Source organism: Melanotaenia boesemani, chromosome 17 (genome assembly GCF_017639745.1).
Source record: "Melanotaenia boesemani isolate fMelBoe1 chromosome 17, fMelBoe1.pri, whole genome shotgun sequence".
Taxonomy (NCBI): domain Eukaryota; kingdom Metazoa; phylum Chordata; class Actinopteri; order Atheriniformes; family Melanotaeniidae; genus Melanotaenia; species Melanotaenia boesemani.
Window position 1 is genome coordinate 14,745,851 of NC_055698.1, and position 17,775 is coordinate 14,763,625.

The window sequence follows — 17,775 nt, forward strand, 5'->3', positions numbered from 1 at the left end:
ATAGTTAAATTGTCAGACACTCGAGTAACACATTTTGAGATATACCAAGCAGCCCTTTCATAACAGGAGCACTGTGAGTTCTTATTCATGGCTCAAATAATATAGAGACCAGTTTTCTGCTAGAGTACAAAATTTTAAATCTTCAAGCATTAATCCTGCTGAACTTTCTCCAAACAATTATTATTATTGTTATTATTATTATTATTATTATTATTATTATTATTATTATTATTATTATTATTATTATTATTATTATTATCCCAAATTTCCTAAGGACTCTCCAAAGGGATTAATAAAGTATTTCTATTCTATTATATTCTATTATTATTATTATTTAAATACCTATGGGAATTTTAAAAAAGAAAAAGAATCTACAGCCTACAGGAAAACAATAATCAACTAAACACTATCATTTTTCTACTTTACTTTTTTAGATTTAAGATAGATAGAGAGCTAACCCATATTCTCCTTTTTAAAATATCTATTGTGCACAGAAAGTGCTTCTAATGTTAAAAAATGGAAAAACTGGTACCTTGTCTTCAGATTTTGTGACTATCTTTCGCCATCTACTGGAATGTACTGAGAAGTGCAGATCATAGTGAACATTATAGCCAGAATGATCATACAATAACTACTAATAATTCAATAACGTAATAAAATGTTTTTTGAAGATAAAAAGGCATAATTGTTAAGTTTAAAAAAGGAAACATTTTCTATCTTTTTTTTTTAAACATCATCTGGGTGCGGAACTGTTATTATCTGGAAGGCGTTTTTCACGGCAATATTTACAAGAACTCCACAACTTTTTCTACCAAGATGGCGGCGTCCATAATTGAAACATGCAATGTAGCATGTTGTGCAAACAGGACACCAAATGTCGTTTCTTGGGGACGTGGAAGTATCATTGCCTTCGGGACATGCAACTCCGTGGCGTTGTATAACCCACAGGTAGAGAAATGTGTAAAATCTAACCGAAAGTTAATTAGCTGTTTGTAAGCTAACATTCTGGCGCAGACTGTGGTTTTAAACTACCGAAAATGAAGAGCTTAGTGACATACACATAATTTGTTTTTACTTTAGGAAAGAAGAGTTATCGCTGTGTTGAATGGACACACAGGGAGAGTGAATGCAGTCCAGTGGGTTCACAGAAAGGACAATGGTGAGAAATTTCGTGTTAGTGACACAGCTAATTTTAACTTGATAGTAGTCAGCACCACAACCAAGATATTATTGCTTATGGGTCCAATACTTTAGGAGGGCTTTGGGCTTCTGTTTAAACTAGCAGTTAAATATTTATGTTGGAAATATAACGATATGACCACACAGAGAGAAAAGGAACACAGAGTTACACAACCAGACTAAAAGAATTATACAAAAGGTGGACCCGAGTAAACTAAATGCAGAATGACAGCATATAAAAATCACAAAACCTCTGCATAAACACACAAAGCAACCACAAAACATTGCATTAAACATCTACAGTTTTTGTAGCTCTGTATATATGTTTGGTGATCATAACATGATCTGTGACCACAACATGCGCTGTGGCACTTCTGTGACAACTGAAAGACCCTTCATCCTTCCCATACCATATGTATTTTGACCACCATTATGTTAAATTGGAAGTCTTTAGTGGCATTTTGTCTTCAGTTGCTGTGGCTTTGTGTCAGTTGATGTTTGTTTTCTGGTTTGTTTTAAGTGCCTTTACAATCATTGTGTATCTCACTGGTGTTTTCACTTTCTTCTTGCAGCATGATCATATTATGACAGCTCCCCCCACTCTGCGTTTTTGTAATAATTTTGTCTGTTTACAGAAATTTGTCGCTCAGTATTTGTTTGCTTCTACTTGTGGGTTTTTGCGTCTCTCTTTGGTAATTCAGAATCCTTTTTGTCTGTGGTTTTGACTGTAGTAAGTTTGCATCTATTTTCTAGTAATTCTGTGTCTTTCTTAACAAACTAATGATAAATTTTGGCTTTTTAACAAGAAATATTAACATTTACTTCAAATATAGAATCAGATTTCAGGAATTTTGATCCATTGGGTCCCTGGGATCACTACATTACACAATTACAACCATTACTGTTCTGTGCTAGTAACGCATTATTCCAAAACCATGTGCATTGTTGTGCTTCTGCTGTTATACGTGTCACATTGTTGTCCCAGCTCCAGAGTGTCATCTTGTCTCGGGAGGCTCAGACAATCGGCTCATCCTCTGGGAAGCTCAAAATGGGAAGGTAACCACTTATTGCATCACATACTCTGTCTGTCTAAAACTCCCACATTTTTTAACAAATGAGTTTTAAAGCAATTACTTAGGTTGGAGAATTGTTGGATTCCTTTCTGAAATACTTTATCAATTAAAGTAGCTTGAGATGGTATATGTTTTGATTTGCTATATGACTAGAATGAATATGCTGTGCTGTCCCCAGTTCATCCAGTCAGTGGAGTGTAAAGGCCACACTGGTCCTGTCTGTGCCGTGGATACAATCTACACAGAGGACTCAAAGATCCTGGTGGCCTCATCTTCATCAGATTCCACAGTTAGATTGTGGCATTGCAGTTATACTAAAGAAGGTGAGAGACAAGAAAGAAGTGACAGTAATTCATGAATTAGTCCATAATTGGAATCAGAACATAATTTGTGTGGCTGTTATCTAGCTGCTTGTAAATATCTTGTAGTTTGACCTTGTGTTTTTGTAAGCTCTTGTTTTTTTGGAAGCACAAAGTCCGAAACTAATGTCGGTAACCTGCAGGATATTTTTTCTTATTATTTTGAGATTAAGCCCAGATTTACCACATACCTGATAAATAAACCTTGACATGGGGAATTTGGTTGATCAGCGTTAGTTGAATCAACTTACATTAATGAACGTGAAGATTATTTATCCATTAAATTATGCATCGATTATTAGAATAAATGGGGACTTTCAACCAAAAAACAAGAAGATCTCTGGATATTATTTAAAGTTCATTAAAAATAAACCTCCTCCATCAGAAAGCTGAAATGTAACGCTAGTTTCTACATATGTAATATTTACCCTTAAATACATTTATTCAGTTATAACAGCAAGAGATTAAATATTGATGAAAAGCAGCTGCAGATGAAAATATGGATCAAGCAGATGAGATGTGCTTTCTTCATGATTCTCATCATTAATAATAATTTTTATGACTTGTAGTTAAAAGGTGTCTCATTGCAATTAAACTAAATATCGCTTAGTCACTGTTTAGCACAAATGTAATCTCAGTCTACTCTGAACAGAGAAACCAAACAAATCGTGTTGAGTGTTTAAATCTTCATGAAGAAAAGTATCATTTGAATAGTGGTTACTGTAGTAATGTACTCTAAATGTTTCTGATAGCTGCCTTAATGCCCATGAGTAACAGCGCTATAAAGACCTTGTGTATAAATTTTAATTTAAGCTGAAGATTAGTCTAGCTTACACTAATGAAAAAGGAGAGCAATCATAAAAGCTCCCTTTTAAAGTCTTTACGCTGCGAACTGATCTAAGAGTTTTGAAAGGACATCAGTCTTGAAATGTCTCTGCTAATATCTGTCTCAAAAAAACACTATGCAAATTAATGTTCTGGCTGTTTGATCAGCTCATAACTGAGTACTGCAAGCTGCTTAGGTGTGTAAGTAACTCTTTCAGACTCAATGGGAAAGAGGAAGACAGTTAGTTTGTTGAAAAGCACCAGATATTTATATGTTATAGTCTTACAATCATTTACCATTGCTACTGATTTAAACAAGCTCCCTTTCTTAAATAAACAAACAAAAAATCCACATTTTCCCCTCATTTTACATTTAAACTTAACAAAACCTGCTTTCTGGAACACTTCATATCTGATGTCTAATAATTCCTACAAGTCAACAGAATAACCACAGTTATGTTAAATATGTCATATGTCATAACTCCTGAGTATCCAAGCTGCCATCAGTGTCTGGCTCAGGCATGGCCTTAGAGTAGATTTCGAAATAAAAAATAATGTATGTTAGGTAGGTTCCAGTTTCTTGTCAGAACCAGACATGGAGAAGCTGCATTCAGCTTCTATGCTCCACTTGTCTGGAACAAACTCCCAGAAAGCCTCAGATCAGCTGAAACACTTTATTTAAATCCAGGTTAAAGACCCACCTGTTCTCTGCTGCATTTCACTAGTTTTTATTTAGAAGACAAAATCTACATCTGGTTCTTTTAAGCTGGAATCGTGTTTTAATATTGTCTTTCCCCACAATGGAACTTTATTTCTTGCATTTTATCTATTTTATTTTAGCATCTTTCTTCTGTTTTTATTTCATTAATTGCATTTCTTTTAATCTTTGTTTTTTTTAATGCACTTGTATTGCTTTCTGCACCCTGCTGTAATGTTTTATGTAAAGCACTTTGAATTAGGGCTGGGTAATATATCGAGATTTTCAAATATATCGAGACTTTATCAGACACAATATAGAAGGAGGGAATATCGTTTATATCGAGATAGCTTGTTTTGAGTTAAAAGCATCTTTTCTTTTTGCATAGCTGTATTTTTGTTATGGTCATTGAAAAGTATTTTTAATTTATTTTGTTTTAGGAGCATTTAATTTAACATAAAGGTACTTTAATTTCAGTCGGCTGTTTTAATGCACATGTGCTGCTGATCCTTAATAAAAGTATATTTAGCACTAAAGGCTGTAAATTAGAACTGTCTCTTTGGTTACTTGACAAAAAAATATATATATATCGAGATATATATCGTATATCGTGATTCAGGTTAAAAAAAATATCGAGATATAAGATTTGGTTCACATCGCCCTGCCCTACTTTGAATTGTCTTGTATATAAAATGTGCTATACAAAAAAAATTGCCTTGCCTAAATTGTTGACTGTATAGATTGTGTGACAGCTTGAAATATTGTTTTTTTTGTGTAAAATGAATATCTTTTGGGAAATATTTCTCACATAGGGAACCACATTTAGCATAAAATTGTTAAATGGTGTAGGGATATCATTCTATGTGCATGTGTGCTCCTCAGCTGAGTGCCTCCATGTCGTATCATTTGGCAGCGGTTTTATGATGGATGTTTCCCTGACGCTGTTGCCAGGCACTGGAGGTAAGCATAAACTGCTCTTACAGACATCTTTAAAGTTTCTCTCTCGGTCTGTCTCTCTCTCTGGCACTGTCTCTCTCACTAACACTCTCTCTCTCACACACACACACACAAAAAAAAAACATGTTTCTTCTTAAGTCATCCTTCTGAGTTTACACTGCAGCTGTAGCGTCTGTAATCAAATGTCATATTCAAAACAGTCATCTTTAAGTGTGTTGTCATTATGGCCTGCTGGTTTATATGCATTTTGCCTGTTTGATGCATCATCCTTCTCTCTACCTACTGTTAATAACACCTAGTTGCTGACATAAATGTATGCAACTCTACTCTATGTGTTTTTCACAGTTCCCATACTGGCCTGTGGTGGTGATGACTCTCGGGTACATCTGTATGTTCAGTCCAAAGGGCAGGTAATAGCCAACTAGTGCTTTTTTTTAGCAGCTTATCTATGTGTTCTCTCCCAATTCTTTAATTTAAATTTATTAATTTTGAGGGCAGCTACTGATTCTTGAATTTCTCCACAATAGTTCCAGAAAGCCATGTCACTGCAAGGACATGAAGATTGGGTTCGTGGAGTGGAATGGGCATCTACAGGTGAGTGATGCTTTTTTGGTGTTATGTTGTACATGTTGTCAAACTGCAGACAGGTTTTGTATTATCTCATAAAAACCCAAAACAAAACAATTAATCAAACAAACAAAAAAAAGCCTTCTGCCTCTTTGTTTAAAGCGTTTCTGTATAATGCATAAGAAGCACATTCATCAGTCGATGTTATGCATGAGGTTTATGAAACTTGCCATCACTTTAACATGTGGATGCAGAGCATTGTGAACTTATAACACATTGCTACATGTGTACCACATGTCTTTATGAGGAATAAAAACATTAGAAAGTTAAAAAAGCAGCAAGATAAGAGAAAAATGTTATTGTGCTTAACAAAGCAGAGGCTTGTTTAAAAAGGGATTTAGGCAAAGCTAAGTGTAACAGATGTTAAAGCTTCAACTCGGCACCAGTCAGATTGTATTGGGGGGCAAAGGCAGGCATTTGAACAGATGCTCTTCAAAGTGGATGATGACAGCTGTATTAAAAATTTATTATGAAACCCTAATGTCTGAGTTTTAATAATCTAACAAAGAAAATGAGCTAAATAATGTGGATAATGAAGACTTGTTTGTTTTACGGTTGGAATAGTTAAGTGTTCCATTGATAACATGGATCCAAAACATTTTTGAAAAAGTACTTTGTTCAGAGTCGACAGCATGTAGTGTCCCACTTTTCAGTCAAGAAGAGTCTTAGTACTGTATTTAAATGTGATGACATTGTTAGAGACAAACATAAAAGTCTTAAGATTTAGGTAAGAAAGAAGGACCATGAAATTAGTTTAAATATAACTTTTCATGATCTTCCTGTTACAGTAGTTTTTGTCATCTGAAGCCTGAAAAGTTTTCTATTCGCTGTCTCACACATCTTTGGTTGATTTAAAGAAAGCTTTCTACATTGGATAACCCTTCTAATGTGCCACTGAGGTGCAAATAGATTTTCAGTGAGGGCCTTTGGTCATTGACTTGCATTGTTTAGTACAAGAAACAACAAAAATGCAGTATTTCATGTCTTTTTAAACCCAGTTTTACCAACCAATGTGTTTTTCACAGTATTTCAGTGGCACATGTATGTATTGAGACTCAGGGAATTGTAAGATGCATCTATGCACCATTCGTTGTAACCTCCCATCTTCATCTGTTTTTTTCATCTGTTTTTTTTTTTTTTTTTAAACTTTCAATTAACAATAGGTTAAACAAATAATTTTAAAATGACTGGCTGGATGGAAAACTGCTACTCCAGAAATACAGTTTATCCCAAGTTAAATAGTTTATTGGGGTTTGCTAAACAGCATTGAACCAACACAAGCATAGGTTTATCAGATTCCTCGAAACACTCTTTGAAGGTCCAGATACTGATATGTTTAAAATGTCATAAGTAATAAAACATTATTCCAAGTTAAATCTTAATTTGTTGTCAGTGTATGGGTCAAGTTGTAAATTAGTGATACATGAACATTATTCTGACAGTCAGCAGTACAAGAAGCTTTGAAACAGTTTTAAGTAAAAACCAAAGCAAATAATTGTTGTTGCATAAAGTGTCACCACACCATAGTTGATATAATAGCCTGCTTCTACCCTCTCTCAAGAATAAAAGCCCTAGGGGGCAGCGGCAGAGGGGTTTTTATGCCTGTTTATTTTGTCAGAGAGAAAACTGGACTGGTGGCCACTGAATTTAACTGGCACACATAATGTGAAAGACAGGGACACTCAGGAATAATTGCATGTGTTGTTTACCACCTGTCTTTGTATATTTGTCCTGTACTCCTGCTGTCTAACTGGCTACAGCACAGTTTGGTGGCGTCCTGTCACAGCCTTGATTATAATTCTAACAGATCACAGATACAACAGGAACTGAACGTTTACAGTTAAGCTAGCTCCGGCTGTAATGGACATTATTGACTAGGTAAATTAAGCTCCCAGCTCTGAATGGTCCAACTTGGCATACAACTTTCCAGTGTAATCAACAGCTCTGTTTTAAGCAGAAAGTTAAAATACTTTTGTTTTTCCATACGCGGTACATGACTGAAGTTTAATCTAAAATTATGATATTTTAAGTTGGATGAAATGTTTGATTAGCCCCCCAAAAATTTGCATAGTTATGTTAAAACTGCTCTGTCCTATACGCCCACGTTGAGCAGGAGTGTGGTGCAAGAGATTATCCAAAAAAAGGTCGAGACATGAGTCAGTGCCCCAACCCTCAGTCTCAAAATTCAACCTGACAAGCGAGCATGTGCTGAATAGCTTTCAGCATGCAGAAAGTAAAACCTCTTCTCCTGCACAGGCCTGTGCAGAGAAAGAATATGGAAAGCAATCTAAATGAAAATTAAATAAAATTAGTGGAGACTGTCAGTGAAATTAAATGTAGCTTCATGTATAGTTTCTTTTGCTGAATGAATTGCATTTAAAATATGAGCGTAATGAGGTGGAGATATGTATGAAAATGTTCAACACGAACAACCACCTGTGGATGTGATAAATACAAAATCTACAAGGCGCAACATCTGACATCAATAGAAAAACGGCAATTGAAAGATAACCTCTGTGGTGAGGGTTTTCGGGTTATCTCTTTGACTCTTTCAGGTGGGGAGCTGTTATTAGCCAGCTGCTCCCAGGACTCTCTCATCAGAGTGTGGAGGCTTTGTGCCAAGTCTAGCACAGATGCCAGCACAGAGGACGATCACAACATCATCAGAATGAAAGAGGACATTTTTGAAGTGAAGGATAGAGGTGAGTACTTCAGCTAGGCATGGTTGTTAAAAAAAAGGGTCTTTATTCATGCAGCACATACAGCATATAGATAAGGGTAACAGATTCTATTCCAGCTACATCATCCACTTTTTGCATGTTAATTGGACAAGTAATATTAAACCTTGTCATTTGGTCTTTGTGTTTTTGCTGCAGAAGTGTCCTCAGTCTTTGCTGTGTCCCTTGAAACGGTCCTGGCAGGCCACGAGAACTGGGTTTATGGAGTGCACTGGCAGCCTCCTGTCTATAAAGGTGCCTTAATCTAAAATCTAGTGAGATGATCAGTCACTAATAATGCTTATTTTAAGGACCGTCTAACATTTCACACTGTTTTTATAAAATTGCCATCAGGTCCTTTTTATAATCTCTGCACTGTGCTTGTGAAAAATAACACTATCAAACCTTTTCTTGTACAATCAGAAACGATAACTTCTCAACATTTCTATTACTTTGACTTTCACAGATAAATAGATTGACTCCTCTTGATCAAAAGGCTGAAAGACTTAGTCAGTTTTTGTCTTTCTGTGCTTTTGCTTACAAAAAGGCAAGAAAAGACTGTGACAGTTTGAAGTAAATTAGAAAGACTTGAGTGTTTATAAGTTATGTACTTAATGGCTGTGAAAGCTCATTATACCTTTATTAATTCCTTCATTTTTTCTCCTCCATGTTTAGGTTTTACTGTACAATCTTGAGTAAAAACATAACTTGTTCTTGCCTTTTTATCATTTTTCAGTTTTTCCAGCATTGTTATTAAATTTATGCTGGATTATATTATGTTTTTATGCAGCAGCATGCAACCAACCAAAGGACATTTTTCAGAAATTCTTTTTATTGTATTCCTCATGCAGTTAGTCTTTGCATGGGAAGTGCTGTTCCCTGCAGTTATCTCTGTGCGCAGGTGGCAAAAACCTGTTAACCACTGCAAAGATTACCTTATGTTTTTTTTTTCTACTCTTTTTCTTTTGCAATGCTGGGTTTTATTCATAACAGCTGGTGTTGGAAAATACAAAATGCTGCATGAGAAAAACAAAACCGAAAGAAAACCATACTAAGTTTTAAACTACATTTCCTCTAATTGAATTAATAACTACACTAATAGATTCTAACCTGGTGAAGAACCACTGGCCCAATAGTTGTCGAGCAATACTGGCTGTCTGCTTGTCCAGTTTACTTAATACCTCTGTGTCTCCCCCTGCAGATGGCAAGCTGCAACAGCCGCTCAGTTTACTTTCTGCATCTATGGACAAAACTATGATCCTCTGGGCTCCTGAGGAGGGATCTGGTGTCTGGGTAGAGCAGGTCAGTGTTTGCATGGATACAGGGAGGGTGTTTAAACACTGACACATACACACACACAGAATAAATCACTCTAAAGTTATCACAGATTTTGCACAGTCATCCACACATTCAGACCCAGTTCCACACTATATATCTGCCATCATTCCTTTCAGTAGCTCTTGACATGATCTGGAGGCTCAGCCTTCCACCCATGATCCCCTCTCCTGCTGTCAGTGCCCCTGCGTCAGTTTCCACTCTCCCTGACATTGAGATGTCAGGAATAGAAGTGATAGACAGTGATGAAGAGGCGCTGAGCCTGGTGCACCACTGTGAGTTTAGACTGTTGTCCTCCCCCATCTTTCGCTCTCACTCAACCACACTAACCCCCCCCCCACACACACACACACTCATTTTTTTTACAGCCTGTTCCCCAGCACATCCGACAGGAGATAGAGAGGCTGCTGGAAGACGTTGCCCAAGCCTCTGCTCCACCTTTTCCAATTTATTTTTTTTCTATTACGCCCCTACTCACCTGTCATAATTTTCTATCTTCAACTACTTACCGCCTTTTCTCTTACTCTGTTACATTATCGCTGTCCCTTTCTCTATCCTCTCCTTTCCACCTCACCTATTTGAGCTCCCAGCAGCTGCTGTTGTGCCAGAGTGGGGCTAAATTTAACACGAGTGTGGATGAAACAGAAAAGGCAGCTCTCTGCCCATCTGGCCAACACCTTTTTTTTTTTTGTTCTTGGTTCTTTAATACATCTGCCACATTCTCAGGTGGTTCAGGGCTCCACAGGAACTCTTACTCGTGTCTGAAATGCAAAAAAATATAAATCTGAGGAAGAAATGCACACACATACAGACACACACAATCCGCAGAAGTGGCTCACCCAGACTGTGATTACATTGCGGGGTGATGAGAAAGATTCCACGCTTGATCAGCTACATTTTTGCACCTTTGATCTCATCATTCACATTCACTGTGATGGGCAACAAAGACCAGAGAAAGGAGAGACCGTGAAAGTTTGGAGTCTCCTTTCTGACAAAGGAGGGATGATTAGAGCCTGAAGCCACTGCTGATGTCTTCTCAATATTACTAAACTGAAACGGTGACTGTGGAGGGGAAAAAAGAATCTGCAATAGGTGCCAAGTCTGGTGTAGAAAATTTTTCTTCACAGCCTGAGACTTTTCCCTTGATGCCAAAAAAATAAATGAATAGATAGCCACCATACCTGGAATAACCTTTTTGTTGAATGTGAAAGTGCATGGCATATGAGTCTCCTTTCTATTCCTCTTTCTATTTGAGAGCCAAAGCCTTTGAACTGACAGGTTCCCTGCCTACAAAGGAAGCTTAACCTCTGAAGCTCCGTCTCAAGCACACGGAAACACACACGTTCAACAATGAAAACCTCAGTGAATTAGTTTTTATTTATATTTTGTCCCTTGCTTTACAAATTCTGATTAAATGTGCCTGGACCTTTTTTTTTTTAGTGCTTTCTGCCACCTGAATTGGCCTGATCAGTGCTTGTCTTCACAGACTAGTTTTTGGGGGAGCAGATTCAGCAGTGCTAAATGACCAGCCACGTGCATCTTAATTAGCCGATTTTTACAAAGAAGTGCTCCACATATTCACGCTGATTAGAGTAATTGGTGCGATTTAATGGAGAGCTGGGTTAGCAGCGGGGCGGTCGGGGCCCACTGCTGCGGAAAGCACATCTCACTAACAAGACACTGGTAATTAACGTCTCTGACTGACCACAGCGGGCCACCACAGTGCCATGAGGGATTATTAGTTTGTGTGTGTGTTTGAAAGATAACCTATTTTCAGACCTTGGTGTATCAGTCTTCAAGATCAAGAGAAGTCTTCAGTTTTATAATGAGTAAATAATTGTTATAATATGCGAAAAACAATTAACATGGCATGAAATAGATGAGTTTGATTAAACTTTGTATGTTTGATTAACATTGATTGCAGTTTGAATGTGAAAAACCTGGAACTGAAACTTGTAATAACAGTATTTTTTTAATCGTGATGTATTTAAAAAAAAATCCTAAGTTGCCTTAATGAAACACATTCTAAAACCCGAGTAAGGATTAATTTTTTTGGCCAAACAGTCCCAAGTAACCTTGCAGTTTTAGAGGAAACTACACTTCAGTTCTGTTTTCTAGCTCAGGGCAGAAGACTTTGGCCAATCACAGGTCTTCTTGGTGAGAGGCTCTTTCTGTTGGCTGCTCTGCAAATGCAGATAGGCGTACATGAAAGCCTCGCTGTCTGTGTCGGTCGGCATAAAAGCTTGAGAGGTTGATTTGAAAACCTGTGCTCCACGCTGTATGGGTTTTTCTCAGCTTGGCTAAGCTCTTTCAATGCCCGTCACCCTTCTTCTCTCTTCAGGAATGATCTATGCCTTCCTGTCTCGGCTGTCCTTGTTTTATTTCTCCCCAATACCCCCACCGTCCGGTCGCTAAGGCATGCCTCGCATCCATATTGTTCCTCCTCTCGTAAACAAGACAGATGACGGCTTTTTGCCTCTGTGAGGTTTTGCATGATTTACTGCTGACTCTCGTGCTCAGAATTTTAAAATCAATCTGCTTAATGTTGCATCTCATCCTCTCTCAATCTCACCATCAATGTCTCTTCCTGGCTGATTCTCCTCCCCCCTGTATCTTCTTCCCTCCTCTGCATGGCTGGAAGATTGTGGCATACTAAGGAAAAGCTTGTTTATAACACTGCCTTTCAGGTTCTTTGTTTCACATGTGTTAGACAGACATTATTGGATGTTATTGTAGCAGCTCAACATACTCTTACTCCTTGTTTTAAGAAGAGATAACAAGCTGAGCTGGATAACTCACCTGATTTTAATCATTCAAGTATGCGTTAAGCACCTCTATTATTTCCTTACAGCCGATGCACATATAATTTAAGGTACATGCTAATTAAAGATTGAAGAGATATTATACATATATATCTGGATTTAGAGTGCAGCAGAGGGAACAGTGCAGCAGTCTCTAGTGTTGGTTCAGATCCTATTGATTTGAATAGATCTTCCCTGTGGGACCAGTTTGCCTCTGAGGCCTCAGGGCCCAAAGAGGCTATTAATAGATTTAATTCCTTTTGACAGTGAGAAGTTAACCTGAGGGACTCAGTCCCGCTGTTTTGCGGTGTGTGTCATATTTGTACGATGAGGCTATTTTTTTCCTACCAAAAACCAAACCTCTGAGGCCTTAACAATTTTTTTTCTCATATAAACATTAAGATTAATTTCCACATTGTTTCTAGTTATTTCTGTCTACTTGTATAATCCTGGATTAAATCCTACAAGTGATGCAAGCAGTTGGATGAAATATGAATATCATCAGGCTCATTTTATTGTAGTATGTAATTTCTGTTCTCTATGGATCTTAATTTAAAATGGACAACTGAATGCAGTCTAATTTAGTTTTTATATTTTAAGAACTAATGAGATGCTTTTCGCTCTGTGTTATTAATGCAAAATGCTCAGGTTTAGTTGTAATCTCCTTTTACATCCAACTCTTATGCTTACTTTCATTTCTCTTCACTGTCTTTACAAAACTTTTAAAAAGCCTAGAGTGAGTTAGATTGACCTTACATGGAGTAAGTTGTTGGAGTAATATGTACCTGCATTTAAATCAAAATGACCCTGGATTTTCATATAAATTCATTATGCTGAATACAGATCTGTCTGTATGCTCAAAAGAAAGGTAACCATGATTTGACTAGTGTAGAGAATCCTAAAAGATTCATTTTTTATGCTGGCATTGTTCTGACCTGAAAGGCCATAATTACTGTGGTTTTAATATTGTATTTTTAGTAGAAGTTTAGACTCAGTGCAGGGTTTGCACACTTTCTATAAACATGTCACAGCAGTCAAAGACTCATCCAAATCCAGTTTGTGTAACTGTGTCAGCATTTTAAAGGCTTTTTGCTTCTTTCATGATTTATTAGTGTAATGTAGAATGCTGTGCTGCAACTGCTTTCATTCAAATTAGACAATAGTGTTTTTGTTTGGGAACACAAAAAACAAAAAAACTGAATCTATTCAACTCTAATAGGAGCCATTTTGCTGTATTTCTCATCTGAATAATCAGCCTAAGCTTCAGTTTCTTTTCCTCTTTCCTCTCTTCTTCTGTCTGCCATTATGGATTCTCTTACTTAATGAGTCTTGGAGAGAAACTGAAAACAAATTTGACATGTTACTTTTTACTTGTCACTCTTTGTCTATAAATGTCAGCTATTAGATCTATACCAAGTCAAGGTATTTGCCAGAACAAATTAGCCTGATTGCATGCAGGATGAGAGCAAGACTCGTATCTCCAAGAAACAGCTGTTGTTTCATCTTTGTCTGCAGCGAGCCAAGGACTAACCTGGAGTCAAATTGTTCTTATCCACCTGATTTATCTATCATGTACAAATGTGTTTAAAAGACAAATGTGTTGTTGGGTATGATAAGCAATGATTGTCCTAACAACATGTTTTTTTTTTTCTTTAACACCAGGTGCGTGTAGGGGAGGTGGGTGGAAACACTCTGGGCTTTTATGGCTGCCAGATGAGTCCAGATGGCTCCATGATTGTCGCTCATGCTTTTCATGGAGCACTGCATCTCTGGTGCAAGGACCAAGACAAAGAGGTGAGATGGTCACTATTACCTTAAGTTTAAAATCAAAGTAATGCTGATGTGTTTGGAATTTACTCAGATATAATTACCCATTAGAAAGCCATTTTGGCGAACTTTGTAGAAAAGTGAAAATTGATCCGATAAGTTTTGTGAGGCCCAGTCTGAAGAGTCTGTGGACCAGTCTAGGGAGGGAAAATGTGGAAATAATCGGGTTTAAACTTAAAAAGAAAGGGGAAAAAATTAAACATGGTGGATTATTGAGACAATGTGGTATAATTTAAAATTATGATGTCATGAGCCCTTTCATTTCTCCATCAATCATATGAAAATGATGATATAAAAAATTTAAGTTTTTGCATAATGAAGCTAACATTCCTACCATGCCATGCTGTGGTACAATGATTAGATATTTGGTCACACCAAGTATCTGTCTGCCACTCAGTTTGATTGGCTTATTGGGATTCTCTAAAGAAGAGAGGATGTTCAATGTCCCACTAAGTTCAGAAGGTTCTTACTCAGACGTTTCAGTGAAGATCAACTTCTCAGTTGTTTCTTCAATACAGTAAACCGCTACGTCATAACATCCAATATGGAGCTCACCATTAAGCAGCAGGGATGAATGTTTAGAAATTTGTTACTTGATTATTACAATGTTGTTCATTCAGGGAGGGTGGAGACCAGGAGTTGTCATATCAGGTCACTTTAATGCAGTCCAAGACCTGAGCTGGGATCCCGAGGGTGAGTTTATCCTTACTGTGAGCTCAGACCAGACCACCAGACTGTTCACTCCATGGAAGAAGCAAGACAGCAAACAGGTAAGAAAATGAAGTCAAAGGTACGTCAGTTGTGTTTGCAGTTTGCATCAAAAGTGATGCAAACATGCACCCCTCTAGGGGGCCTGCCCCCCAGTTTGGGAACCACTGCACTAAAACAAGCTGATTAAAGTAAAGACTGTTGCATGTTTTTGCAGGTTTATCATAACTTCATAGAAGGTTAAAATTATTGCTTGAGGATAAGTGTGTCACTACAACAACATGAAGGGGGATGGAGCTACGCTTTGTCCTACAAGTCGCTGTTCTGATAATCACGTCCCTATGACGGGTGTTCAACAATGGGCCATGGGGGCTGCTGTCCTGCAGGTTTTCAATGTTTCCAGCTCCAACACACCTGTCTCAAATTAAATGGATCTAACAGCCTATGAAGTTCTGCATGGTAACTCATTAACTTGAGTCAGCTGTGTTGTAGCAGGGACGCATCCAAAACCTGCAGGATTGTGACCCTCAATGACTGGAGCTGGACACCCCTGCTCTATGAAATAATTAGGCTAGATTGCTACTTTAGCTCTTTTTGTTGTCCTGACTTCAGCAATCTCAGTAAAAACTATCATGTTTTCATTGGAGCTGAGCTGGGGCCTGCATTTATAGCAGTCATTTGATGCAGGACAGAATGCCAATTAAATACCTTCAATTTATACTCAAGAGTCAGATGGTACCAGATGTCAGCAGGTTTTATTCCTCTGAAGCATAGTTGCCAAGCCCCAGAGGACTACTTGCAGTTCTGCCTCCTTGCTTATTGGCAACAGCTGATGTGTAATGGCACTCATTTGGTAAATTCAAACAAATCTTAAGATCTGTAATTTAAACTGGTACTCTAGGTAGTAATGTCTTGATGATATTACAGTGGCGATGAAATAATCCTGTTAAGTTGTCTTGATCAGTTCAAATGGACACAAGTTTAACCTGTTCTGAACCAGTCAGTGTAAAGTTCAGGGAGCCTGGGATTATTTAGGTGATGAGAACCAAACACAGGTTGTCAAGTTATTTGGTTTGCTTGCATAAAATGCAGTCTCATTAAACATAACAGGATCTGTTGTGGACAACATAAATAACATAAATGCTAGCTGGGACTATTGTGTGGACTTTCACATGTGAAAACACCCTAAAACCTTGGGAAACAAAGTTATTAATTTTCACTAACATAAAATTTTAACTTTCCCATTAGTGGCCTTCTCCACCAGAGAGATTGAAGGGATAGGTGCCCTTGTAGTGGAAGTTGAGAAATATCTTAGGTGTTTATGAACAAATCCCAGGTACTGGCTTCTGTAATGGATACTAGGAATGCACTGTCAATATTAAACATGCTTTTCAATTTATCTTCTTTCCTATAGCGATATCATTAGAATACAGCTATTTCCCATCAAAAGAAAAATAACTCTGAGTCTACACAGCTATAAATTCATTAGAAAATATGTAAAACAGAGGGCATGCTGCTCTTCACATATTTGGCATAATTTTTTTGCAGTTGCTGCTCTACTTCAAGTCTCCTGTTAACGATGGTTACTGGGCATGCTGCTCTTCTCCCAACAAATGGGAGGCATATTAACCTTTGTGGGATGTATTCGTAGGCTAATATGTATTCTGCTAGCTGTGTTTGCTAAAATATGTTTAGCTTTGGTCACTGATTGAATTTTATTAGACTGTGTCTAGGTAATAAAAGAGTTCCACAGAAGCAGTCATATATTTTTCTGAGGGAAGGACAGTGGACTTGATCTACTCAAATTGATTTATTCCACCTTTCATCATATTGTGAAAAACATTTCAACTTTCTTTGTTAGATGAAAATCTGGTAACTGTATTGGAGCTGTCCGACCTCCCCAACAGTGTGAACCTTTTTCTCTTTTAAAGCTGGAAATGTGCTTCTTGAATAGAAGAGCCATTAGTTTGTTTTGCCTGCTTTTTAGCGCAGTTTAGGGCCAAGAAAGCAAAGCCAAATTTGAGATCTGTCAACTAAGGCTTCCACTGGCAAACATACGAGCAGATCTACATTTTTTTTAAACATATTTTTTGCCGTCTTTTGTCACTGCAGGCAACCTGGCATGAAATCTCGCGGCCGCAGATCCACGGATACGACATGCAGTGTCTGGCCATGGTCGGGAGGTTTCAGTTTGTGTCTGGGGCTGATGAGAAAGTCCTGAGAGTGTTCCAGGCTCCTCGCAATTTTGTGGAAAACTTTGCAAACATCTCTGGGACCTCAAAAGAAGAGCTGCTGATATCCAGCGTGAGTGCAATCTCTCCTAGAATCAGATCCCGACTGAATGTTCTCCACTGTGTGTAAAATAAACTATGACATCTACTTAAAATTTTCTGCAGAATTGTTTGATTTGTGAATGTCTCTCCTGTTTTATATGTCTGATTTTTGCCAGGACTCTGCCAACCTTCCAGAAGGAGCCAGCACACCTGCCCTAGGTCTGTCCAACAAGGCTGTATTTCCAGGTAAAGAGAGTCATTTTTCAGCACTTCACCAAATCTTTCACAGCTCATATTGGGGCCAAGTTTTGTCTGATAATCACTTTTCATTCAAAACTCAATTTCACCCCCCACAAAACTTTTAACACTGCTGTGCCATTTTTCAGTTTATTCTGTA

At 37.6% G+C, this 17,775-nt stretch overlaps 1 protein-coding gene across 1 annotated transcript in view; it reads left to right on the plus strand.

Moving 5' to 3' along the window:
• The first annotated feature begins 809 nt into the window (after nt 1–809).
• The window catches only part of elp2 (elongator acetyltransferase complex subunit 2), a 29,546-nt gene continuing 12,580 nt past the window's right edge, over nt 810–17,775 (plus strand). The window contains exons 1-14 of the mRNA XM_042012610.1: nt 810–948; nt 1,081–1,159; nt 2,165–2,235; nt 2,431–2,575; nt 5,016–5,093; nt 5,436–5,500; nt 5,618–5,684; nt 8,273–8,419; nt 8,594–8,689; nt 9,636–9,736; nt 14,233–14,364; nt 15,018–15,167; nt 17,218–17,409; nt 17,555–17,624. Coding sequence (XP_041868544.1) covers nt 817–948; nt 1,081–1,159; nt 2,165–2,235; nt 2,431–2,575; nt 5,016–5,093; nt 5,436–5,500; nt 5,618–5,684; nt 8,273–8,419; nt 8,594–8,689; nt 9,636–9,736; nt 14,233–14,364; nt 15,018–15,167; nt 17,218–17,409; nt 17,555–17,624 — 1,525 coding nt within the window. The 5' untranslated portion in view covers nt 810–816. The remainder of the gene's footprint in view (nt 949–1,080; nt 1,160–2,164; nt 2,236–2,430; nt 2,576–5,015; nt 5,094–5,435; nt 5,501–5,617; nt 5,685–8,272; nt 8,420–8,593; nt 8,690–9,635; nt 9,737–14,232; nt 14,365–15,017; nt 15,168–17,217; nt 17,410–17,554; nt 17,625–17,775) is intronic.